At 46.8% G+C, this 27353-nt stretch overlaps 2 protein-coding genes across 3 annotated transcripts in view; both read right to left on the bottom strand.

The window, feature by feature from the left end:
- Positions 1–12526, bottom strand: part of LOC149339922 (cytochrome P450 3A24-like) — a 36521-nt gene extending 23995 nt beyond the window's left edge. The window contains exons 1-6 of one of the 2 annotated variants that reach the window (XM_089548633.1): positions 12179–12525; positions 10548–10644; positions 6841–6893; positions 5781–5877; positions 3814–3930; positions 2853–2941 (exon numbers count right to left, since the gene is read on the bottom strand). In XM_089548633.1, coding sequence (XP_089404759.1) covers positions 2853–2941; positions 3814–3930; positions 5781–5877; positions 6841–6893; positions 10548–10644; positions 12179–12246 — 521 coding nt within the window. In that variant the 5' untranslated portion in view covers positions 12247–12525. Of the gene's footprint in view, positions 1–2852; positions 2942–3813; positions 3931–5780; positions 5878–6840; positions 6894–10547; positions 10645–12178 lie in introns of both variants that reach the window. The other variant, XM_089548634.1, reaches the window with a different exon arrangement.
- A 1753-nt stretch (positions 12527–14279) lies between these two features.
- Positions 14280–21350, bottom strand: LOC149339921 (uncharacterized). Its single transcript, XM_089551020.1, has 5 exons — positions 21320–21350; positions 20476–20786; positions 19086–19484; positions 16353–16529; positions 14280–15399 (listed from the first exon to the last, which is right to left on the bottom strand). Exons 1-5 carry the CDS (start codon positions 21348–21350, stop codon positions 15220–15222), a joined length of 1098 nt encoding a protein of 365 aa, XP_089407146.1. The 3' UTR covers positions 14280–15219.
- Positions 21351–27353: the final 6003 nt, after the last annotated feature.

The following is a 27353-nucleotide window of genomic DNA, read 5'->3' as shown; positions in this document are numbered from 1 at the left end:
TATGGTGACGTAGTATGGGACCCGCATACGAAAACGGATGCCAAAAGTATACAGCGTGTCCAAAGAAGAGCACTACGTTTCATTTTCAACGCCTAAGGAAGACATGTATCGATATCTGATCTTCTTAGCCGTTCCGGTTTGCCCACCTCGGAATCTCATCGCAAAATGCATCGCTTGAAAATGTTATTCGACATCGTCAATAATCACACCAGAATAGACTCACACTTATATGCAGTATAACAGAACGCGACAAACTCGGCACAAACACCATAAAACAATTGTAGTTCCCAAATGCAGAACCACTGCATACAAGCTGTCGTTCTTTCCACGAACGATAGCTGATTGGGATGCATTACCTAGCGAACTGGTCACCTTATCGTCAGCCGAAACATTTTTATCCACAATCAACCCCAGCCGGTCAAGTTAGGGTATTTGGGTCGATTCTTGATTGTTGCTCTTGTCGCGTGTTGTTTTGTATTTTAATGTAAAGTGTTTGTTACTCGTCTATTATTTGAGTTGTTCGGCAGAAATTTTTTTGCCTACCTGCAGGCCTTCTTTTTTTCCTTTCTTTCTTTGTTTGCTGTTGACAAAGCACTGTGCAATTGCATCCCCACTCCTGCTTGGCCACCAAAAGGCGGCTGGCAGTATTGAATAAATAAATAAATAAATAAACAAAAGAAATTAATCCTCGATTCGTCCAGAAATGTACTGAGGACACCCTCATAAGGACATTAGGCCATGATGCACTCAGAAGGTAATCAGAATGTCCTCCTCGGGATGAGGACATTCGGACCATTTCAGGACGTCCTCCGGACATTTGGTGTTGTCTGAGTGCCCATCGTAATGTGAGCAACTGCCTGTCATGGCAGTTAAGTTAACGACTGATAGCGAGAGCTTTATTGGAAAGAGCAACCTGGGTTTCACAAGCCCCACCCGGTGGCTGCGTTTGAAACAGCCACCTGCCGAGGAATTGGCATATTGTTTAACCGCTGCACAATTGCGTCACCAGTGGTATGAGGACTCCCTTCGACGTACGAACATAAAGTATAAAAAGTCCATTTCCGCATATATATGGGTATGTATGTGGAACCTTGGCGAAGTGGTACGCAAAGAGTACCCAGGCCGCTAAAGGGGCCCATTAACACTGCCACGACATATCCTTATGGCAAAGCTTAAGTGTACCCTCCTCCCCCCCCCCCCCCTCCCCCTTAAGTTTTTGGCAATTTCCACGCTGCCGATTTCATGCGCTTCTACGTTTCGTGATTGCCAGCACGTTCAGCATCGCTAGAAGCTGTAGCTGTTTGTCGCACCATAGCGCTCGCCCGTTCTTCTTGAGCCATAGCGTTGCGCTCGACCGACTTGGCCGGCCACCTTCTCATCTCCGCTTGTGGATAGTTAAAGCTTCCATCGTTTACATAGCCGAGCCTTTCTATCTAAACCCATACGGCCTCACTGCCCGGCCACGCCGACAGCGCGGCTGGCGCCAAGCGTTTCGAAGCGCAGAGCCAACAAATTTAAAACGAGGAAGATGACATGAGGACGCATAGCACGAGAGGCTGCGCCATTTTTTTTAAGACAACGAAAGCAGCAACGCTCATCTCGACTGCCTTCGGCGCGAGAGTGTATGACGGGTTCGGAGAATGCGGTCAGGTTAAGTAAGGCGCGAGGAGAGTCAGTGCTGTTGTTATTCTGTGAAATAAAGGTAAAAGCCTACGGCGGTGGCCAAGTGGTCTAAGGCATCGCGTAACAAAGCCCCTCAGTTTGCACCAGCACTAGTTCCAATCCAGCTCGGAGCTATAGTGTGGAAAATGTTTTTTTTTATTTTTTTTTCTACTGGAAGCCATTCAGACAGAAAAGATGGGAAGTTTTTGAATAAGTGCTGGTTCATGTTCGCCTTTTGTTCACCGCGGTTCGACCTGAATTTCCCGATAACGGAAGCTGAACGCGTTTCCTGGTTTCAAATACCGAAGGATTTGAATAACCTCTGAAGTCCAAACAAAATAAAACCCGAAAGCGTAGCGGCCTCAATACCCTACAATACAGCCAACGTATTCATGACTACCGGTTATCGAACAGCCATGCCAGATATCCTGCCCTTCGCACAACCTATGTAGTACTTCTTCAAGGACGTCTGGTCCGCCATGCCTCTCCCGTACGAGAGCTGTTTCAAGTTCGCCATCTTCTAACGCTCCCTGCAGAACATCTTGTCCTCACCCTCACATCCATCAAAGTCCCTCCTCTTCGGGTTAGTGAGCTTATGTAATCGCTGCCTTTTCAACCTCACTTCTCCAGCCAAGAACAGGTCATGTTGCCAAGGCGCCTTTTTAGAGGTCGCTTTCCTCCCGCCTCTTGTTCAAGCTTGTGTCGACCCAAGTAAATGTACCCCTACAGCACGTTCCTTAAATCGATCGCTTAAATACTTCTGGCTGCAATGCACTGAATGGCAATAATAAATATTTTCTTGTAATGAGCCGCCATGGTGGCTCAGTGATTCTGATGCTTGATCCCAGCTGCGGCGGTCGCATTACGATAAAAACGAAGTGCTAGAAGCTCACCTACTGTGCGCTGTCAGTACATGCTGGTGGCCAAATTATTCGGAGCCTTCCATTACGGCGTCCCTTGTAGCCTGAGTCGCTATGGGACGTTAATCCCCACAAAGCACAAGCCAGTCAAACTATTTGCTAAAAACTTCGCACGGTTTCTCGACGCTGTGGTCACACAACTTCGCCATCATCGCGTCTGTACTGGCTGAACCAGTAAATTTCTCACATCTTGATTTGGACGTATGGGGGTTCTTTTCTGTCTCAGTATTTCTCGTGCTTTAAAAGTTCATTCAAACGATGCAGTCTTACTTTCTGATCTCAATGTCCTCTTCTTTGGACGCAGCTTTCTTGAGATGCTCCGCTGTCACCACAGCACACTCATCGATCAAGGAGTTCATCTGCGCATATTTAAGCACAAATTATGTCCAATGCGTAAAGCAATACCGGCAGTACTGACCAACCAGACTTCTCTTTATACAGTCGAGTCCACTTATTGCGGCCACAGTTATAACGAACGCTCCGGTATTACGAACGACGTCGATGTTACCGGTAAAACACGTATTATGGCTATGGCTCTGCGTCTCAGATAAACGAACAACCGTGAGCGCACCACACTGTTATAAAGAACGCTGAGGCGCAGGCAGAGCGCTTACGTGTGGTAAAGAGAAATCATATCACTTTCCCCGTGTGTACTGTTTAAGAATGTTTGTACATGCATTCTAGTTATTTTCTACGAGTTTGTGTTGGCGTATTGGTTGCGCACGAGGGAGCAAACGTTCGGACCCTTTCGCTGCACGGCGATGAGGCTGGCCGAGTTTGCATGTCGTGGACACAAGACGTAGACGTTTGGTTGTTTGGTAGACATTTTTGGAAACGCATTCTAGAAGTAGTCGGCTGCAATGCATCATGCATAATGTGGGCGCGAATTTCTGCATCTGGAGGGAGTCTGTCATGTTTCTTTGTTTTCCACCAGGATTGATACTTGATAGTCATTTATAGTGATACCACTGGACAAAAATTGTGTGCCAACCATTACCAGCAATCTCAAAGAGGTCAATATACCATAGGAGCCCAGCGCTGTGTACGCACCATGATTTTCTCGAGCGTGCACACCAGTACTTACATATATCCTTTGAACGTATATTCTCAAGCCAGACATGGCGTTGATTACTTTGCTGGTAAAGATCTCCATGTCTTTCGTGGTCATAAGGTGAATGACTACGAGATTTCTTTCCGCGTACCATTACCGAAAAGACGAGAGGAGACTGACCTTTTTCAAATTGGCAGTGGAGAAAGCCCGAGTTGCGGCCGCACGTATATCACGCCATCGTTCCACAGGAGCCATGCTCATCATGTGATAAAGTACAGGGTCGTTGATCGTGAGCGTCTGGAAACCGCAAAGAAAGACCGAAGCCATGACAACTTCCGAAGACCCGTCTCTTGATAGCGTTTACTGAGCCACCCAGTAACTTTTTCATTAATAATGGGGGGCTCGTGGGAAAGCAGAACGAATTGAACAATGGTTCCTCCACCTCGAAACTCAGGCTACAATAAACGAGTACGGCTATCGACATTTCAGAGTGTCACGCTGCCTAACTCTGGCGAGATTTCAGTGCAGGGCGTAGTAGCGAAAATGTGAGCTCCAGCAAGCGCCGTCCAGTGCTTTGAACTTCACGCCGACCAGGAGGTCTCAGCGTACTTGTCCACGGTTCCTTGCTTGTCCAGGAACATAGCAAACGAACTGCGTGAAAAAACGGGACAGGAAGACAAGAAGTGACAGACACAGCGGAGAGTTTACAACTGAGTGTACGAACTGGCCCAACAATCTTCCCTTTTGACTAGGAAGCAAAGCCCAGTGGGGGGAATCCCCAGGCACATTTGGAATATTGGGGAGTAGCCGAGGTGTCCACCCATCTCGGCCTGTTGTTGCTATATGCCCACTTGCACACAATTAATTTTTGATCAACACCACATATTATATTCTTAAAAATAGAAACATTCCCCTATGCTACTTGGTTTCGATGACTGTTTGCTTCCTTCGTATCCAAGTCATACCGAATCCCTCATACCCAATTTTTTGCCTGCTCAATAGCCTAGCGAGGGCCTAGGTTCTGGCAGTCTTGATGGCAACTCTCTTATGGTAGCACAAGGGGGTTCTCGGCCAGCTTTAGCCCTCACCATTTGATCACGTTCCACATGGCGCTCGCGGTACTACAGGCCGTTCTACATCCGCAGCTATGGACGAAGGTGGAGGTGACGAAAACTCTCAAGGTTAGGTTAAGGGCAAATTAATACTGCCCAAAGTAGACGGTTGGACAGCCCCCACTATAGGTCAGTTTGTGGAGCACAGGACGCTAAATTCGGAGGTCGTCGGTTCGAACCCACCAGCCGAAAATGTTTTCCTTCTACTTTCTAATCAATTATCTTTCAGCAATTACACTATAATTTACAATCGATCAACACCACAGATTATTATTTTTTTTTAAATAGAAACGTTCCTCCGTGCATCTTGGTTCCGGTGACTGTTGGCTTCCCTTCAACGCAAAGCACACAAAGCACACCAATGTTAGTGCTGTAAATATGCATCGAGAACTCGGGATAACATTCATAGAGTAGATGTGTTTGACATAAACCAAGAAACTGAGTCAAAATCTCCTGTCAACCTGTCCTGACCCTTGGCTACAGTGTCGTCGTTGTTAAGCGGTGGCGGATGACTCTACGCTTCTTCTGTCTACAATGGATCGCAGTCATCAAGCTTCAAGCCTACGAAGAGGAGAAGAATGTCTCACCTCTGAGCTCCCGGAGAAATCTACCTTCTCCGACTCAGAAGTCATGGAGTACGACGGTAGGCACACCGAGGTCATGAACCAAGGCCTCAAAAAGAGGCTCCGTAGGATTTCTAGAATCTAAATCCAGAAATAATTGCGCGTTGTGCCGCAAGTGTACCTTAATTTTGCCTTTCAAAATTTCAGAAACGATAAAAAGCCCCTGGTAAGGAGAAGTTAACGCCACTTTGGCACGATACATAGCTAAGCGAGCTGGGGCGACTTTGTTTCTCATTAGACGCGAAACAAAAAGTTAGTCTATCTGGTCTTTTAACACCACCTATTTTTAGTCACAGCTATTGCCGACTTCCTTCCTATGTCTCAGCACATTTGCGCTTATAGTTGCGAAAGAAAAAGAGATTGGGCGCTGGCTTTACATAGCATTGTGCCAAGTCTGTCAAAGTACACTCACTCTTCGGTTAGGTAGAGATGAGAAATCTTCCACAAGTATCTGCTTCACCATCGCAGGTTCGGAGACGAAGAGAACCGCCTTGCCCATCTCGAAAACACTGGGGGATTAAGAAAGCACCCGAGATGACGACAAATGGCAGGTAGGAAATTTGTCACACCGCAGCTCTTAGGCACCCGTTCTTGGCGTGCTCATTCTCGTCGTTGTCAGCGTAATCGGCAGAGCTATAGCAAACCGAAGAGCACGGCGAAGGGTGAAGGTAGGGCGATGACGAAGAGACGGAGAGAATGAAAAGGCGATAGATGGTGGGGAAGAGAGAAAGTGGGAAGCGTAAGGCGAAATGTGGAGGAGGAGGGTACGGCGGAGACAAGCGAGAAGGCTCGCGCTGAGTTTGCGCTGGCTGTTACCTAATAACTTTGTGAACGCGCTTATAGATAGCTGTCAAGCTTAGAACGTGCACCGCAACTACCTGCACAAAAGCTATTGCGGTGGATGCAGCAACAGGTAAATACCCCCCCCCCCCCCCCCTCCCCTTAAAAAATGGTTGTTGAGGAAAAGAAATAAGATAACGCCGCAGTAAATTTCAACCTATATTTCGTGCGACAACCGAACCGCGCCGTAAGAGAAGGGCTGAAGGATCCAGTGAAAGAAGAAAGGGAGAAAGAGGTGCCGTAATGGATGGCTCCGGAATAATCTCGGCCACCCGGGGATTTTTATCGTGCACTAACATCGCAGAGCACACGGCCGCCTTTAGCGTTTCGCCTCCATTGAAACGCGGCCGCCGCGGTCGGGTTCAAAACCCGGGTATTTCGGCTCAGTAGACGAGCGCCTTGACCACTCAGCCACCGCTGTGATATAGGCCTCTGCGGTGTTGTCTGTTTTCCCCATTCAATTATGTGGCGAAACATCACAGTGATGTTAGCCTCTGTGACCGCAGGTCATTTGCCAGCTTCCGGTTTGTATACTAGAGCAATACCTTTCATTTTATTGTCGAGAAAAACACCAAACTGCACCCATCTAATATTATACTGCTTGTATAAAAAGTATTAAACGGGGCACTTACCCGAAAAGCTTTCCATATTTTTTATATCTTGGCAAGTCCACCTCACATACAGGCTGAAAAATCGAATAAAAAACAATATAGTTTGATCTACGTTGGAGAAGTTTTGGAGCTGTCAGCGTTCTTCTGATTGCAAAATTTTCAAAACGGCAAAATTTTCTTTAGTTTACAATCATCAGACAGCCTTCCGTACTTTGCGCTCTACTCAGCAACAGTTTTGGCGCAATGACTAGTGTTTTTCCTTGCCATAAAAAAAAAACAGCCCGTAAGAGTCTAACTAAAAAATAACACAGCTCTAAGGCATCAAATCCGCACATCTTTTAAAAATCCCGTGCTAAAGAATTTATTTATTTATTTATTTATTTATTTATTTATTTATTTATTTATTTATTTATTTATTTATTTATTTATTTATTTATTTATTTATTTATTTATTTATTTCAGAGGTACTGCCAGCCTTCGCAGAAGGCCTTTGGCAGGAGTGAGCATACATGGTGAAGAAAGTACAAAAAAGCGCTACAAGACATGATGATGATAACAGTGGTGTCATCCGCCTGCTTGGGCAGATCAACACCGAGAAGAAAAGAAAAAAGAAAAAATAGAAAGAAAAATGCTTTGTACAAGCTCGCGCTGTTCAGGCATATAGAAGCAACACTGGCACATAACACAAGAACACTGGCATCAAAAGCACGCTCTAGGAAATAAACACTAACGGTAGACATACGCTGATCCGTCAGCAATCACAATAATGCCAACCACAAAGCAATATCAATAGCGGGAACCAAAAACGCTTAGGTTGAGTTAACTTGTGCACTTCAATTTTGATAAGAAAGTTTCGACAGTCGGGCATTCCACAGCGTCAGAAGGCAAAGCGTTCCACTGACGGACGGTTCTCAGAAAAAAGGAATTTTGAAAGGTATCTGTTCGGCACATATATTCTTTTAATTTTTTGGAATGGTTTGATCGTGTGAAGAATGAAGACCAGAGCAATTATTCTGGCTGCGATATTATCTATATGCATATAATTTTGTTGCATTTTGCCTGGGATAAAAACTTTCAGGTTTCAGGGTTCAAACTTTCAGGTAGCTTCTTGTAACAATAATACAAGCCCATTCCGCAGGTTTGCAAGACAACAAATTCCTGCATGTCACGAATATCTAAACAATATACCAGTAAAAATTGTATGAACTTCCTTATTTACCCGTTAATTCAGATTTCGGCAGACAGCTTATACAGGGTGCGTCCGGAGAGTAATGCAATTATATCCGTCAAATAATTTTTATTCAAGATATCGTTACGAACGTTTCAAATTCTTCTATACAGTCAACTATGGCATCCACACATTTTTTCCAGCGACTCTGCCACCCACTGTACGCATCCTGGAAGGCACCAGTCGGAACCTCGTTTAGAGCTTTTGTCACGGCGGTTCGGACCAGTCCGATAATCCCAAAATGCACTCCTTCCAGGCAGGTCTTGATTCTCGGCAACAGCAAAACGTCTGCCGGAACTACGGTAAGGCTATCGGGGGACTGGGACAGCGTTTCCAAGTGCTGCTTGGGCCAGGAACTCCCGGACGCGCAGAGAGCCGTGGCTGGAATCGGCGATCTTTTTTCGCGATCGCGCGACCCTGTTTCTTAATCTCTCAAAGCACATCCACGTAGTAGGCAGTGTTGACTCTCTGCCCTTGGGTACGAATTCATTGTGAACCACTCCCATGGCGTCTAAAAAGACTTTTATCGTGGTTTTCGTTTTCATCCTGCTCGTTGCTGCATTTCCTGAGCCGAAGGGACTCCGAGGTGGGCCATTAAGAATTTCAGCGCTTCGCCTCAGGGTTATAATGAAATACCCACGTTTCGTCGCGGGAATGACATTGTCCAAGAAATGGGACTCAATTCGCGATCCAAAATTTCACTAGCGTTCGTCTCTGTCTGTTCGTGCGGTCGTCAATCAACGGTTGGTAATAGGCTTGGCGCACAATTTCCGCACGTTCAAATTGTAGCCAACGATATCGTGCGCGGTGGTTTTCGTAATATTGAGAATCTCGGTTACATGGTTTTCAGAATATTAAAAGACTCTGCTACCATACGCGCACTCAAAAAAGATCACGAAGAGGAGACAGATGTCCATCACTTTTGCTGGTTGATGACTGTCCACAGCAGAAACCAGCGTCCACTTCTCGCCGGCCCTCCTTACACCCCTCATCCAGCTTGAAACTCGAGAACAAAGCAGAGTCCCTGCAGTCTTGCTCAACCATTTGGTAGGTTTCGGTAGAACTTTTGTTTAGTTTAGCATAGAGCCTGGTCGCGTATCCTTGTTCGAGTGTTGACTCCATCGTGCGTCGTGACACATGCACTACCAAGAGCTTCACGAAAAAAGCGATTGTGATGTTCCCCGAGCTCGGAGCGGACTCAGCTAAGCAGCGCTGAAAAGCTAAGGTGGCGCCTATAGAAACACCGAAATAAATGGCTGCATTACTTTCCTCACACGTTTGTATTACATTCTGACGAAAGAAAAGAACTGAGAAAATTTGTAAACACTCCAGTTAATTTTTTCATCTCCATTCAGCATCTCTCGTAGCATTTAGAAATTAGGCAGGTGTAAAAAACAAGAATTCTGAATATATTACTCTCGAAAACATTATGACAAAAATTAGTGCCAGTTCATTTATGTGTTTGTAAACACAACAGCATGAACTTGACTATTAACAAGAAAGGGTGCCATAACTTCCCTATACTGCAAGCACAGCATGCGTGTTCCTGTGCCAATGTTCATGACTGCAACGATGGCAGAAATAGATGTCAGGTTCACATCAACTGCCAAGCATGGCATTTTTATGCCTCTGTGTTTTTCAGCCATTTTAATAACAGCTGTAATTGTGCCATATGCTCATTTATACCTTAAGTTATTTCTGAATAAAATAGCTGTTTTCATAACTTCGAAAATATTATTTAAAGGTGCACTGAAGAGGATTCTGAACTTGTCTTTTTGCCGCGGGAACTCGATCTACACGTTCCTAGCATTCTTAGAAACGGCGACTTATTGCCCTCTGTGGCCGATTTCCCTAATTAAAACGAATTAACGTCCGGCTCCCGCCTTTTTATTTGAATTCTCCCGCGTACGGTGGGCGGAGTCGGCCAAACCGTGAAGCGCCTTTCAGCCAGCTCCGTGGAGGCTTTGCTTTCGCTTTATTTTGTTTTTTAGGTTTCCATGAATAAATAGTTTCATTAGCAGATGATATAGCCGCAAAATAAGCCCGCAGAAATAAAAATACGCGCGGACTATTTGCTACTACGGACTACTACGTGTTACTCCGCCGATGGCACAGCGGCAAGCCGCCACGGGACTGGGTGAAAGGCGCTCCACGCGTTGGTCGACTCCGCCCACCGTACGCGGGAGAATTAAAAAAAAAAAAGGCGGGAGCCGGACGTTAATTCGATTTAATTACGGAAATCGGCCACACAGGGCAATAAATCGAAGTTTCTAAGAAAGCTCGGAACGTGTAGATCGAGTTCCCGCGGCAAAAAGACAAGTTCAGATTCCTCTTGAGTGCACCTTTAAGAACGATGCCTTTATCAAATCAGCTTTAAAGCTATGATGCGATGAGAAAAAAAGAGCACGATTTGTGTGTCTTCCACTGTGTCAGCGGGAGCAATGATAGGGCGCATAATCTGCTGCAGGCAGACGCACATCTCAGTGTGTTAGTAGCTTACCGAGAAGAAAAGCTTTAAAGTGGCTCCACACCAGATACTGAACGGCTCCGATTGAACATTCTGGTTCTTCCAGTAGTTTCGATTCCGCGAAGCATACCTGCAATGATCAGTGATAAGCATAAGCAGGAATGTTTATCCTTGAGCGGCAGTCTAAGCGAGGGGTCGCGCTGAATAAGGAGTAATTACGTGCGTTTAAAAAATCTCGCTACACTCCAGGCTTTGATCTTAGAATGGGAGGGGTAATATAATTGACAAAATAGTCAATCTGCCTTTTTTGACAGACCCTACGAATTTTCCCGTTAAGTGTCGCAGTTTTCTTGTCCAGAAGTAGAATGCTCCAAAGGAGCCACGTGCCTTCTGCATGACGGAGTGTAGAAAATTCGCTACATCAACGCTCAACAGTAATTCAGGTACGCATGTAAACAAACGTATGCCTAGTGGTTCTTGAGTTTACAGTAACAACCGGCTTCATTCCTAAGTGAGCAAAAAAAAACAATGAATGCTCCATACGCTACACGTGGGAAGCTAAAATCACCAGCGTATATATAACTACGAGCTAATAAAAGAATGCCGACTTGAGGCACCTGTGCCTACTTTATATAGACAAGAGTGCGCAGCCATTACGGTTATCTCAAATGTCGCCAGGCACTTCCTAATGTCATGAGTTCTATTGTTGAGCTGGTGTAGCCGAAAAAAAAGCACAAATTTTTTTCTGACCAGAAGAAATAGTCTTTGTTAAGGGATACAAAGGCAAATAAAAATTCCTATTGGTGTAAAAAAATACGTGCATGTAGGAAAAAGAAATCGAGAGAGAAAGCGTATACCCGTATATTCATTCATAAGAGAAGCCCGGCTGCTTGAAAATCTTGAACTTGCACAAACTAGAAGCCTTCGAACAAGGTTGATTTCCCAGTTCTTTAAAGGTACAAGAAATACCAAAAACCAGTTCTATATTGTTCTTCCATCTTTAAAGTTCATTAAAGGTTAAGGCGTAATTTGGGACGTCATGACATTTCTCATGTTCGGGTACCCAGATTGTTCAAGCTGAAATTAGGAGGAAAAAGTACACCTTGATTATTGTTGGAGATACTTTCCAAGCAGTCTACCCAGCGTTAGCAAGGCCAAGGAAATTTTAATCGTTTTCTTGACGTCATATGTGACACAGATATTGATACTCCAAGTGAAAAACCGTACCTGTGGCCACTGTATTTCACGGCAAGACTGCCCCATTAGACTCTTCGCATGCAAGATGATAAACTTCGTTCATTACATAATAATGACAGCGCCAGTACTGCCGAGAATTGTTATCGTGTTCTAACCTGAAAGAACTTCGGATAGCGGCGGTTAGCTCTCAAACATGGTTGGCTGGTTGGTTTATGGGGGTTTAACGTCCCAATGCAACTCGGGCTATGAGGGGCGCCGTAGTGAAGGGCTCCGAAATTTCTACCACCTGGGGTTCTTTAACGTACACTGATATCGCACAGTACACGGGCCTCTGGAATTTCGCCTCCATCGAAATTCGACCGCCGTATCTGCCAACCTTCTGAATATCTGCAAACATAACTTCGCAGCGCGATTGTTCGTGAAATAAAACAAATGTGTCCGGCACAGTAAACGGCTATACTACTCACATATAGAGAAGAACAAAAGCCGTCACAGCTAGTACAATCCATTCCAGCAAACCGAAGGCGAGCGCCATGCTGGATCCGACAGCACTTCCAGCAGCAGAAATGGGCGTATCCCGGTAGACGAGTCCACTGGCGAACTCACATTGCGGTGTTCTTGCCTGTTAAACTGACGCAACTCGCTAATCGACGACCGCCCTGGTGCGCGTCGCTACTCCGTCTGCAGCAGAGGGGAATCAAGCGCAGCACAACAGATCCACGCCGTTCCGCGGCCGCCCTCGATAACGTCAGGCTCACCGCGGACGGAAAAAATGGCAGCAAGCGACGCACTTAGTCCACTCGACGAGAAAAATACGAAAGGAGAGAGATAGGGGCCTCCGCATTACAAGCGTGGCGACGTAGACAGCTCCATCGTGGCCAACGGAGTAGACGTACGCCGCCTAGCACATCGGACGACGCTGTCTTTTTTTTGTGTGTGCTCTGTGGTGCGCCGCAAGGGGTGGGATCAGTTGTTAGGCGATATCCCTTCTCTCCACAAAGCCGTGTCAGCCGCCATGCTTTCCCCATTTCACCTACCGCTCCAAACTCGTTGATGTGCAAGGGGGCTGCTTACGTCGTCCTTCTCTGTCCCTGTCGTTGACGCTCATGGTGAGCAGGCGCCTTTAGCACGGCATTGAACCAACCATGTTATTCGATTGTCGGCCTGAAAAAAAAACTTGAGAGCACGGTTTCAGCTGTACATCACCTGCGCCAAGGAAATACTGTTCCGAAAGCCTTAAAGTAAGCTCCGGTACCCGCTCGTACACTACTACCTGCGTCTTCTAAGAATCAGTGGTATCGACGCCTGTCACAAACTGGCAGTTATTTAGTGGGAATTTCAACAACGTTCTGCAACTTCTGCTCCAGTCAACATGCCCTGGCTTTAACCGCTCGACTCTTTTGAGGGCACAGATAATACTGTGTAACTGGCTGACTAAAATGGTATTGCATGGCATTTCATTGTATTACATTGTATTGTATTGTATTGTATTGTATTGTATGGTATTGTATTGTATTGTATTGCATTGTATTGTATTGTATTGTATTGTATTGTATTGTATTGTATTGTATTGTATTGTATTGTATTGTATTGTATTGTATTGTATTGTATTGTATTGTATTGTATTGTACTGTCAATACTTATTCGGATAAAGACTGGGAAAAAGGTCAGAAATAAGGCTGAGCATGATAATTTGTTGATTGACGGAATAAGCCCCACTCTTCGAATTGCTGCGGTTATTGAGATATCAAATAAAAAATGCAGCCGCTTTCTCAGGTGTTGTTGAAAAAAATAATTCTTATGGAAGAAAACGCGCAGTATCTGTCTCTCTCTCTCGGTGGTCACCTGAATCTCGCTTTAAGGGAAGAGATGAAGGAAACAATGAAAGGCAGAAGAGAGGGAGAGGAGGGAGAGGAGCCATAGTAAGCTCCTCCGGATTAATTTCGGCAGCTTGGTCTGTTTTAACGTGCGCTGACACCGCACAGCTTAAGGGCGCTTTATGCATCTCGCCTCCATCGGCACGCGATCGTCGCTTCTCGATGGAGGCGAGATGCAGGAATTAATCCGAAATTAATCCGGAGGAGTTCACTATGACGACACTCTCTTCCGCCTTTCACTGTCTCCTTCATCCCTTCCCTCCAAGCGATATTCTTGCATGTAGAATCACGTCACGTTTTCTGCACTGGCCTGTCGCATCGACCTGCTCCGATGGCTGCAATCAATCACAACGCACCTGATCAAGACCCAATATTCTGACCTCCAGCGAACCACGATCGCTCTTGCCCAGGGCGTGCGCAGCGCGTGAGAGAACAGGCAGACTGAATAAAATCAATTACCTTCCTCCCTAATACGCAGCAAGTTTTCAGAATCAAAACACCGCATTCGACTGAGGTATGGGCATTTGCCGCTAACCTAGGGTTCCAATGAAAAGACCGCTTATTTCCTTGCTTTTCGGCGTGCGCTGCCGGCGGCCGTCGCTCCATGCTTGTCAAGGACAAATCTAACCAGGGAAGAGTGCCGGGGCGGAAGAAATGCAACTGAAAAGGCGGCTGAAGGAGTCAGAGAGAGAGGCGTGCAGAAGAGAGGATGGAAAACAAAACGAAAGACGAGGGTGGTCTCTCCGGCCTTGCGCTTTGAGCAATAACGTGGTTCTTCGTATCTACTTGATGACGTTCGCCTGGCCAGGGTGGTTTTATTGGCGCATTCGCGCCGCCACTCCAGTAGAAGCCTACGCTCCGTGTCTGTTAACAAAGCCGGCGCTGGTACGAGTGACAGTGGCACGTATCTTTAAAAAAATTCTGAGCCCACGTATCTGGGAAGTGTTTTTACTCCTTTTCTTGCGCCTTGCACCACCACACGGGTCATCTTTCTTTTTGACAGCATAATATTACTGCGAAAAGCGACAGTTGTCAGGTGACGTACCTCTTCACAGTGCTAGATTTTAATGTTTGGAAAAGTCCAGAAAATCTTCGCTCTAATATTTATTACTGTTCAGACTAAAATAAAGGTTAAAAAAGCTTGATTAAATAAAGATAAGAAAAAATTTAGATTTATTGGAAATGGCCTTTGGAAAGCCTTTACAGGACAACTGGCGCGTCTCTAGGTAGATGCCTGCGGACCTCACATTCACGCTGACCATCTTGCAGAAGGTCGTTCCATAGACATCTACTACTGCTCTAGCTTATCTGGTGCGTTTGTGGACGGGTTATTTTGCGGTCATTGATTTAATTCTGCCATTTCTCCACACTCATTATTCAAAAAATTAGTCATAAAAACATCCCACTTCCAAGATTATATTGGAAGCGTATATATCAAAAAAGTACATCGCATAGAAAAGTGCGTTCTCCGATTGTTTTGTCCTTGTTTTTGCCTCTGTCGTCGCATTGCGTCACACTGCGATTTCGTATTCTCAGCCGATGAAACTTCCCAAGCCAGCCTATGAGGGCCGCATCTTAAGCAACTCTCTTCACCACGCGGAGGAGTACGCGTTGGCGGGCTGTGTCCCGCTTCACAGCGAGTCTCTCTTGATGGTCGTGGCGGTGGGGAAGAAGTCCCAGGAACTGCCTGTGCGCTCGATCATGAGCGATGGCCGACACGAATGGCGGTAGAAGTAGAATGCCAATGCCGCCATGGCCAGCACCACGACGAAAGTGCACAGCACCAGCATGCCCACGACCGCCATCTTGCCCTGCGCACGATAACATACGTGGGACGCCGCATCAGCCGCTGTCCATCTGAGCTGAGCCCTCAAGCAGTACTGCGGCCCTTCCTTCGATTTTGATTTCTGGCCTCTGTTTTCTATCAGTGGTCTTTCTGGCGTCCATGAAGACCTCGCCTACTCGTTCCTTGTGCAGGCATATACGAGAGCGTTTTCCTGTAGTGCATTGCTGAGAAAGAAAGGGACTCGGGGCTGCGATCACTCATGTTTGGCCGACAACTCGGAGAATCGCGCGCTTTCCACCTAGCCTTCCTTTCGCACCTTCCAGCATGCTAGCAGCATCCAGAAGAGGAGGAAAGTCTCGGGAAGGAGGGGGGGGGGGGGGGGGGGGGGGTGAAGCTGCATTAAAAAAATGCTTCAATGCCCCTTTAAACATAACGTTGCTTGTTTACTTTCGGCAAGTGTTTCACTAGCTCATCCTAACCGCAGCATAGCTGTCGTACATTCTATGTACTTAGCAGGTTTAGGCGAACCTTCTGTTTATTAGCATTAGTAAGAATATATTTTCATGTCTAGTTGTTCCAAATGAACGCCGACAGCAACTTTTCAGATGTCGTTTAAATAGTCTCCAGCATGGCAGAGGCTTTTTGTCAGAGGCGGCAATTCTGGTAGAACGGCAGAGGCTGTAAATCTGTATTCTTCCGGATATGTACTTTAAAAAATCGCTAGAAACCGGGAGCACGAAGCAGATTTCGACAAATCAACCAACTTCGAACGCTGCTCACACAGTCCGTTCAGCTACACATCTCTAGTGAAGATCAGCACGTGAGAGCACACTGAGTGCTCTTTGCTCAAATGGCGCAAAGAGGACAGAACTGATGAGAATTTTAAAAGCACTGTAAAAGACAGATGTGCATAACAATGCTGGCCGAGTCTGAAGAGGCTACCCGCGCAACAAAAGCTTTCAACGACACGGCCCATACCTGGCTGTCGGTGATCAGGCGCCTCTGGCACTTGCCGCCCCAGTCGTAGTAGCCCTTGGCGCACTTGCACAGATTGTCCGTGCAGGCGCTGCCCACGGGGCAGAGCCGAAAGGCGTCGCAGACACCGTTCAGGGAGGCGTTCTGCGTGCACACTTCGCCGCGGCGCCCGTACGAATCCTGCGACGGGGGAAATGTAAGCAAGGAAAGACCCTGATTCAGGCTTTGTTTCGTGAAGCGCAACAATGCAAACAACATTTCCTAAAGAGTGCCTGAATTTAAGGGTATTTGCACTGTTAATAACCTAAAAGGGCTTTTTGATATCTTGAAGCTCATTTCGTGCGTTGTGAATATACAGGATTATAGGTAGTAACAGGTCGCTAATATTAAAAAAATAATGCTAGATTTAAGATTGTCAATTTCAAAATTTCTTATGAACACGTTTATTAATGATGAGTTGTCAATTTCAAAATTTCTTATGAACACGTCTATTAATGATGAGAAAGAAAATGTAATACACGTTGGTGAGGGAATTACGTTAGAGAGCCCGTCCACTTTCAATAATAAGTGTAAGCTTGGGCGAGTAGGTTCAACACTGTCGGAACAGCGCCAAGACGAGGACGTGAAAAGGGGGCACATACAGGGCGCCCTGTACGTCTTTTCACGTCCGCGTCTTTGAACTTTTCCGATAATGTACGAAAATAAGTTAATAAATTAACATTTATGTCACCAGCAAACACCATCCTTAAAGTGTTGTGACTAACACACGAAAACAATGAGTAAAAACCTAAATAAATTGGTAATACAGCCATCAGGAGGATAACACACAACAAAAACCTTGTTGCCCGGATCAAAAGACAAAGTCATAAAAATGAAATTCTGAGCAGTGAACATCGATAGTCACACAGATTTATACGCCCTCTCAAACAATGCACAAAACGCGGCCACCGCAGCCAGTCGCATAGTTTAAAAGCAATGTTTTGTAGCTGCATAATCGAGGAACTGGTGTACCATATGTTTCAAAGATCATAATGACATCAAAGGACTCGTTACAACATTGAAGTAAAACTGGTCATTCTCATTCCTTGTTCCTAATTGACCGAGCATTAAAATGAGGACATTTTAAGCACTTGGAAAAACCCGAGCTGATGTAGTCTTTTCATCCCGAAGGCAGGAAGTATGGGTAATTCGCCCGGAAGGAAGCATGGGGTAGTAAATTCACGCTCAGCTCTAGTCATGCAGTGAAGACCTAACCTTAAGTGAGCCGATCGAGGTCGTACGCTTCAGATATGGGGGCTGCGTAGATTCCATCAGGCGTTATTGGCAATATTTTGTCGTTCGCGCGCCACACATAATTGTCTCTGCGCCTTCGCTTATTGACACTTTTCAAGAGTTCTGGGCGCTTCCATGCTTGAAGATATCGCCCCTTTACAGCAGGCTTTGAACTTTCTGCTTTAGTGAATTCGCTTTTAGTAGTTCTTGACAAACAGCAGAACTAGCTGTGACAAGCTGTGCACGTCTCCTGGATATGCGGGTCACCATGTCAACATGTCTAGACACTTTTCTTGGGTTGGCTACAAGCAATGATTAGCAGAAAATTTGAGTAAGTGTGCTGCTTATATTCTCAGCTCCTACATGTGTCACGGAGTGCTTTCTCGTTTCAATCTGCGAAAGAATGCGCACGAACTTTTTTTTTTTTAGGGATGAGATCACAGTTGGTGACTGAAAGTAACCGGGCATTTCTCCTCATCTTCGAGACATGGAATTTCTCGCAGCAAGCATAGTCTTGGTAACCAAAATATGCTGGACGTTTTTCTCCACAATCATGTCGAGGTCACTTTCTCTCATGCTCCATTTCACAGACTGCAGGCTGATAAAACGCAGGTGCACAACCTGCACATTGCCTTGAGGAGAATTGTGCCACTTTTTTTTCGTAGCCTGGAAAAGAACCATCACTAAGACTGGGGGCACAATGGACGGGCGAGTTTTCTGGGCAGTGAGTTCGAACAGGCTACATTCATTTCTTCAAGTTTCTCGCATCCCATTAATGCTACAGTTTATGGCAGTCGCTCGCAGGAGCTAAAGCTGACCCTTGAGGCGTGTCAACTGGCAAACAGATTACTTGAAATCCAAAGAGGAAAAGGCGATGGTCAAGGTAACAAGCACGCAAAGAATGAGAATGAAAGCAGGCTTTTGTTGTGTTTACAGCTACTTTATGTTAAGTTTTATCTTAATGTTACTTTACTGTTTTATTCTAGGTCATTATCAAGCCTTCTGGACGTCGTCTTGTTCGTGTGATTAAGGCCCTGGTCTTGAAAACTCCAGCAGCAGCCAAGGTGCACTCCGCGCCAGTATTTTGTTAATCTTACAAGAGTGTAAGCTTTGCTAAACAAACGCCCGTCCTGTGTTTTCGTGTTCCTTCTTGTCCTCGTTCCGTAGCGCTGTGTGAATCTGTTTATTAAGCATGATCCAACTAGCCCACACCAGAATCCTCCTAGAATGTAACCTTTGCATTTTCTTAATGACTCTGAGTTTCACTACAGCCCAGCTGTGAAGTAAAATGTCACCATTTCCAGCTCTCTAAATCACCTCACATATTCCAGCAAACCAGTCAGAAATCCTCCACGTCACAAGCACCTACGACTCTCACCATATTAGACAGACACCTACAAGGTGCAGAAAATCTCAAAACGAGTCCTCCGGCGATGCTCTAAAACGCTCAGAAGGCGCGCGCACCTGGCATATGCATAGGTTGTGGTGGCAGCGCTGGTTGCGAGCGTCACAGTGCTCCTCCAGGAGGCACGGCTCTCCGAGCTGCTTGCGCAGCACGCACGTGCGCAGCTCGTCTTCGTACACCGCCCGGTGCGGGTCGCACACGCACAGCCCGTGGCCCGGCCGCGGGTCGCACACGGTGGCCTCGCCCACGCAGCCCCTGGCCGCGGAGGACGAGGAGCCCCGGCAGCGGTCGCCGAAGCCGCTGTGCAGCCGCTGGGACCCGGCCCGCACGGCGGCGGACAGCAGCAGCGCGGTAGGCACGCCGTGCAGCAGCTGCACGCGGCACGTGACGCTGGCACGCTCGGCCTGGCCCATCAGGAACGCGCTCAGGCTGGCGAAGCTCACGTGCAAATCTACGCCCTGCACGTCGGGAGGAAGTGAGAGCAAACATTTCATCTCACACGTCATGTACGGGGATCTTATGTTTTAAAGCAGTTTTCTCCCAGTATACTATGCATTGGTCAAATGTTTAGGGGAATCCCCCAAGGTCGAGTAGATTTGTAATAAGGGAGTAATTACTCATTCACCTCCACCCGAGCGCAGCCACACGGCTACAAAGGAAAGCTATACAGCTTTCACAGAAACTTTGCACTTAAAGAAAAATTCGTCCTGGTCCAGGGTTCGAACCCGGGACCACCGCTTCACCGGTGCAGTCGCTCCACCAATTGAGCTAACCGGGACGGCAAGCTTATGGTAGGGCGAGAGCGAATTGATCATAACTCGAAGCCGTATGGCTGCGCTTGGGTGGATGTCAATGAGTAATTACACCCTTATTATACTATGCATGTGTTGGAGGAAAAGGGGGGCAGTAATATTGGTCCCACCTGTTTCGTTCGGGAGCGATGAGCTCTCCCAAGGGGTAGAGTGTGAGCTGCGTGGAACGTGGTGTAAGGCACCGAATATTAGAGGTATTGCGTCGGGCCCTTCCACGTCGTGCGGGTACTCGATAGATTGCAGAAGATGTGAATACTGACGCAAATTTGCGATGCCCACATATATTTTACATACGGTCCGTGTCTATTCCTGCTGCAGTTCCTTTGTACTGCATATGTTAAGTGCCCCCGAAGATACAACGAACAAGATCTCAGGCATCTGCTTTTTGTTTTATCAAGAAAAGAAAGCCGAAGTCATTTTTCCGCTATCAGCGGAAGCCCACCAGGAAACGGGTGTAGACAAGAGTGAATGTACTCGTACGAAGAGATGATGCCGAGGCAGTGGAGGGCTCCGGAGCGACTGGGATTCTTGTAACGCCTGACATCGCCCAGCACACGGGCATTTTTGGCTTTCGCCTCTTAGAAACTACGGCTGCCGGGGGTCGGGATCGGACCCCACGACCTCGTGCCCCGCTCACCATGGCCGGGATGGGGACGCGGATCGTCTCGCCAATTAGTCTCGCATCGATGGGTTTCCCGTCGAGGGACCAGGCGAAACTGACGTCCCCGCCGGTGACCGCGATGCAAGTGAAATTGGACAGGGAGTCCCCAGTAAGCACGCCCTGAGACGCGTCCAGCCGGAAGAAGGGCAGCTCGCTCGAGCCGTTCGTGCGGATGGCGTCGTCCAGGGCTCCGGCCAGGGCAGCGTTCGGCCGAGTGGACACCCAGGCGAGCAGGAGAATGCCGCGCCTGCGGTAGAGCGACAAGCGTTTGGAGTTGCAGGTCAACTCTGAAGGTGCCTCTTAAAGCTCCCTGTGTGCCATAATCAGAAGGGAAGGCCACAGTGGTGAACACACAAACAATTATTTCAGCCGAGTTCGAAATTTACTGCTGTTTTTTCTCCTATGACACCATTACTGGGCGGCAAGGACCAGTGATTTGCAAGAGCTAGCTAACTTCTGAGCAAGGATTGGCCGTGGTGATAAAAAACCGAAAGAGAACAAATGGGTGCAAACAATTTCACCGTGTCCAGTCCGTTGTCCAGGAGTGTGCAAAACTGAGTATGCAGAACCGTATGCAGAACCTTCCAAGCATAGAAAACCTATGAACCCTTGCGTTTGGAGCTTACATGTTTTCCTGCATTTTTTTCCGTTTGCGGACTGTATACGCCCTGTAAAAAATTAACAAGAAAATTGTTAGTCAATACCCAGTGCTCATGTTGTTGCTTCCTCTTTTCGTCCTGTTATCTACCTCAAAAAGCCAGTGGTCCAACGAGCACAAATATTAAGGTGCAACTGAAGTACCCGGAGCTTTTCCAGAGACTGCCTTCGTCGCAGCCAGCATAGAAGTACATCTCCTACTTACTTCTTACACAAAATAGGCAGAAACACGGTGCACTAGTTGCACTGATGCCTTCAAGTCTTCCTTCGAATAGAATTTCAATACGAACGCTTCTGGGTCCACGCTCGGTAACGCTAGTATCATTGAAGTGTAGGCCGAATGCGGCACAAGTGTGTGTCCTATTTTGTTGGCTCGTTAGTCACATGTTGAAATTATCGTGCTCACGTCCGAAGTCAAGGTTATGGGGTGTGCTGTGGGCGGTGACTAAATCACGGGAGTTCGGAGAAGCTCTTCTGTTTCCTCGCCGGCGGGAAGCCCATGTTTGTCTGCGGGGAGGGAATTTGCGGCGGCTCTTTGTTCATTGTAACCGAGCGGTGCGGCAACGGTTGCTCGCTTTACCTCAGACGCAGCGCCACACAGTGGTGACCTCGGCTCATCAATCAACAAGACCGTAGTGGAGGGCTGTGGATTAATTCTGACCACTTGAAGTTTTTTTACCGTCCTTAGACATCACACAGCCGGAAGTAACTTTTGAATTTCGGCCGCGTCAACCCCACAGTTCAGTGCTCAGTAGCAGGATGCTTTAGCTACCGCGCTACAGTGCAGGTACACCATGTGTGTGAATGCGGTCGAGCCCACTTACTTATAACGGCCCCATTCGATAACGAATGCTCGTTTATTTCGAACGAGGGTGGAGCTAACGTCAAAATACTTGTTAGGGCTATGGCACTGAGCTTGAGATAAAACGAACAACCACTGCATCACCGTTCGGTCACAACAATCAAGCAGATGCTGCAAGCCGCCCCCCCCCCCCTCCCCCCGCAGTAAGAAATGCGGGCTTCCTGCTAGCGAGAAGACAGAAAAAAGCATCCCAGCTCCCGTTATCCAATCATCCCCCTTCCCTCTCACTCCCCCATCCCACAAACAAAATGCCCCCCTCCCCCCCCCCCCCCCCCCCCAAAGAAAAAAGGGCGACAATAAAATTTCAGTTAACTGTCAGCCAAGCGCGTTGCGACAGGCCACAAGTTCAATCGGTGCACGCGTGTTGTACGACTGGGCAGCAGCGTCTAGCGTCTGAAGTGGGAGCAGAAGAGTAGTAAGCACGAGATATGCACAGCGTTCAAAGCAAAACTACTGCACACGCGGTAATGACAGCGGTATGAGAGATTTGGGTACCAGTCACGAGGTGTGCATTGCTGGCCCACCTGGTCACGTTTGTATCACCTCCTCAGTCAGATCTTCGCCTTCCGCGCTGCTGCCGCGTACAGGCAGCAGTATGCCTCACACTTGGCTAGAGCTGTCGAGCAGTGCACACCAATCAATGAAAACTGTAATCGGATAGTAGCCGATGGTTTTCGGTTAAAGTGCTGGTTCCCATCTGGTGTGTAGGTCTATGCGGCTCTACTTTCGCGCAAAGGTTGTTGCTAAAAAGCTGGTTCCCGTCTGGTGTGTAGGTCTATGCGGCTCTACTACCGCGCAAACGTTGCTTCGAGAGCCTAGCAGCCGAGGCGAAGTGTTGCCTTATTCGGAGCCCAGTGCTCAAGACCTTTACACAAGGGTGAACCACACTGTACGTCCTGCATGCGCATGCGCTGCGGTAGCTTTGCTGCTACATGTCGGCCTGCTGCAGTTGTCGTGAACGCCTCAGTCGCTATTGGTATTATCACGTCCCTAAAGCGGCTAGTCCGTAGCAAGCGTTTCGGCCAGGAGCGCATGACAGCGCTGAAGAACCTAGAAAGCGGCTTCGTATGATCGGCTTCGGAAAAGTGGGCGTCCCCAACAGACTTTTGAAATAAACAAACACCACGGTTGCATTTGTCGGGTGTAATGTAGCAAGTCCACTTACTACAAACTTCGGATAAAACGAAAGCAAACCGCGCGACCATGAGGTTCATTATAAGTAGCCTCGACTGGCAGGAAATTTCATTTTGACTTTGCGTCTCTTTATCCAAACACGCTCTCCGAAGTCGCGGATGCTAGCGCCGGTTATTTGTGCTAAGGAGACACTTTGGTCATGAAGTAATTTGTCGCCATTATTGGCGTTATGTAGACAATGACCAGTCCGGTACGTGCGATCGAAAGCATATTGGGGCATAACTGCAAGAGGTTATGGCCTGAGCTCCATATTCGTACCTCCTCACTCAGAGCATAATGACTATGCTTGTGGTAATTACGTCAACCTAGTCCTGTGTAATCACGTGCTTCCACTACTAGGCCGTTATTATCGTAGCAGTCTGAGCGCCGAGGCTTTGCTCTCGTCTGGGGCTATAGCTCTGCAATTGTGCAAGTCTAAGTACGTTAGCGTATTGTGCGAGCAAAGTTCATCACACAGCACTGCATGCAAAAAACCGCCATTAAAAAACATCCGCACTCTGAAGGCCCTTAGCTCTTAGGCAGATAGAAGTGCCGCAGCGTCTCAGACAGAAATGCTCGCATACCTTTGATCGGATGACGATACCTGAACTCTCACCCTGTAGTTAAAACAGTAGCTGTTCGATTTGCTCTTCTGGTACCCCTCGCTCTGTGATTGCGTCGAAGCGGCAACATGCTTATTTACTGTCACGAGGACACAAGAGCCTACAGGCGCTACCATCGTGCATGAGTAAAGGCATGAGCATACCATTTGTAAACCGAGGCACCACTTCTTGTTGCCGATGTCCTCAGTGGTAAGGCACGTTGAGGACCACCTTCGTCCACCATCATCTTCCTCTTCGTCTTCTTCTTCACATAATGAGTCGGAGTAATTTTGCGTGCTCGCTTTATGGACAGATTAATTGGGTCGTTTACGTTATGGACAGAATAAATGGGTCGTTTACGTTTTTAATTCGCACCCCTTAATTAATCCCAAGAAGAAGAACAAACGGCACTGACATTATTTTTGTCGCAAGATTGAATATGCCGCTGGCCGAGGGCGTAAGTAAAATACCATTTTAAGCAAAGATTATTCATGAGAAATAAGAGCAAGGCATGTTGAGCTTTTCCTTCACTTTATGCGATGCGTGATAAAGAAGACGATGAAAGCAAATTATTTCGTACTTTTGGCGCTTTTGCACAAGACTCAAACGTAGAAAATCGATCTAGCTGGATTTCAACCATGGCGCTAAAAGTTTTTGCAAGACGCCACGCACGGTAAGGTTCACAACGGCCAGTGAAACGCGTGCAGACCTTCTTTCCTAAGTGGTTTCTTGTCTTGTTCTCAAGCGAAGCGCAAAAACGGAAGCCGCACGTACTGCGAAAGGCAAAAGGGACGCTACTGAGTCCAGCCATGGGACAAATGGTAGCTCTTGCTCCGTCTGCTTCGTCGGTTGCGTTTAATTAACAGCGTGATGCAAACTTGTGCTGTTTTTTGAGCTGTAGGTATCCCGTTGCATGAAACAGGCAGCATTCGGGCGCAGTAGTTTCTGATAGTGTGATGTAAACTTATGCTGTTTTTTTTTTTTGCGCTGTAGGCACCCCGTTGCATAAAACAGACAGCATTCGGGCGCAGTAGTTGCTGACATTGCTTTGCGAAGCGAATATCGGCTGTCAATAAAAATATATTTCTCACCCCTAGGTGCGTAACGTGCTCACAGTGCACCACACTGCCCTAGCCTAAGTTTAAAAGGTCAATGAAAATGAATACCAACACGCAGCTCCAACCTGTATATGGACGGACACAACTGAAAGCGCTCGCTTAAGCGGATCATTGTCATCAGCCAGACTACGTCAACCGCAGGTAAGCGGATATTTCAGCATTTTTCAGCTTGATTCATCTGGCTTAGCAATTGCAAACATTCCGCTGCCACATATGCAGAAGGCAACTGCGTTTGATGCCATCTGCGCAGCACTAAAGCTACTCCCTCAGTTGTCATTTTCATCCTTTTCATCCAAAAAAACCTTCGTGGTAGGGAAACGAGGGGGGAGCAGGGCACAAAGCGCAGAGTGCATAAAATTAGTATCTTTCGACACCACTATAATGCTACGGTTGAAAATCGGGGTCATGCTGCCGAACGATATATTCAAAGCGAATGCGGGTGTGCTGACGAGTCATTCTGGTAATGGGTGCCAATCATAAACTCCAATTCACGAGTTGCAAATGTGGGATCGCCTCAAACAATAAACACTTAGGAGCCATTATTTGATCCACACAAAAAAAAATTAACAAGGAAGAAATGTGCCTGAGGGTGCTCAGCCAGGTTTTCGAAAATAGCAATTGTCCCCGACTGGGCAAAGCCTACTTTACTGGCGGGGTTAAATGCGGCCTGCACTCCCAGGAGGAAGCCGCTGGTGAGTGGGGAGGAGGGTGTGATGTGAGCAGGGTGTTAGGATGGGGAGCGTGAACTTGAAAATCTTGCCCAGGCAGAATGGCTGCCGAAGATGATTAACTGGTCGACCTGCTTATGAAAGAAAATGACAGTGTTCCATGTGCTGAAAATAAGTGTGTGCAATTTCGAGCCTACGATAACCTGAAAGTTTAACCAATACTTATTTGGTGTATGCATGCCTTAGTCTGTATATTGAAAAAGACAGCGCGAACACGCGAAAGAGGATGGAAGAAACGGAGACTACAAGCAAATTCACTACAAGTTCACTACGGAAGCGCAAAAACTTATATACCTAGAATACCGAGTACCGTTTTCCGGCAATATTTAATGTTCCGCTTTTTTCTAGTGAAGCCTAAGTTGCGAGTAAGAACCTGTGGTGTCCGTTTCTTCCATCGTCTTTCGTCTATTTTCACTGTTGCTTCCAAACTCTACTTACCAACTAGACCAACTGTTCGCATTACTTTGTGTCCAAGACTGCCCCACCGAGACACTTTTCGCACTAAGACTGCTGCCATGCTGGTATGCGGTCTAAACGCCAAAAACACATTATCGGTGTTACTTGCCGTTAGACATTATTGATTGTACATACTACGTATTAAAAAGAATAAAAGATAAAAATAAAAGAATAAAGAAGAAGAAAAGTACGTACGATTAATTCTTTAGACAGTTCACAGCGCTGTTCACGGCCTCTCAACCATTCGCATACTGCAGTCAGAGCTATTCGTTTAAAAGGTTTGCGCAACATTTTTATTGTGGAATCGTCTAGGGAGTTTTTGAAAATATAGATGAAAGGGTGACCAAACCGCGTGCGTAAATGACAAATTCTCATATACATTCAGCATGATGCTCCAAACGAGCCGGATGTTGGAGCCTTGTCACTTGAACACCTGCAAACAGTAAGGCGAATAGTGTTACTTATGGTTACCACAGTGCGTTTGCTCCCGTACTGCGCTTTGTATATCATCTTCAAAACTGTACTAGGGATTTCATTCTCTTCTTTTATATGAACGTTCTCCTGCATGAATAACTTTAATTTTATGTTCAATACAAAGTCAACAAATGAAGGGCAGGGGGCAGCCCCAGGGTGCCCAGGCAACGTTTCGACAAGATTACCTCGCCTGGGCAAGGGTTCGTCATTGGCGAAGTTTACTAGAGCCTTTACTCTGAGGAGGTAGCCCCGGCTATTGGAAACGAGTCTCAGTGACGTTCATACGTATATCTTTCTTAAGAAAGGGATTTTACGTTCTGTATCTCCTCCATATGCAAAACAGCTTAAAACCGAGAGCAGATGAACTAACACCAAGAAGAGCGCAGACGAACAAAAATGCGGCCTGATAAGCTTTTGCTTACGAGGTTAATTCTTGGGTTAATTCACAGGGGCCTAACTTCGCATCTGCTTTGGCTGTTTTGAGTATTAGACGCGAATTATGCTACTGAGAGGAAATACAAATCTCTTCGTTTTCTCTTTTTCCTTCTCTTTCCGTAACGTCATGAAGGGACTTTTTACACGGATTGTTGCAGCTTTTCGCTTTTGCAGGTTTTTCACCTTTCCTGGAAATGTACTGCCCGGCTGAAGAGAAAAAGAGAAATCAAAGTTTAATTAGAGAAAATGCGGAGAGGTCGGCCGGCGGAAACGTGGCTTTGGCCTGCTACTTCACATGGGGCAAGAGGAAGGGAAGGAAATAGAGAGGGGTAGAGTGCGAAAAGAGGAT

This window comes from Amblyomma mixtum, chromosome 6 (genome assembly GCF_055824585.1).
Source record: "Amblyomma mixtum isolate Tamu chromosome 6, ASM5582458v1, whole genome shotgun sequence".
Taxonomy (NCBI): domain Eukaryota; kingdom Metazoa; phylum Arthropoda; class Arachnida; order Ixodida; family Ixodidae; genus Amblyomma; species Amblyomma mixtum.
Note: the sequence above shows the minus strand (reverse complement) of the source record. Positions and strands in the feature narration are given on the sequence as shown.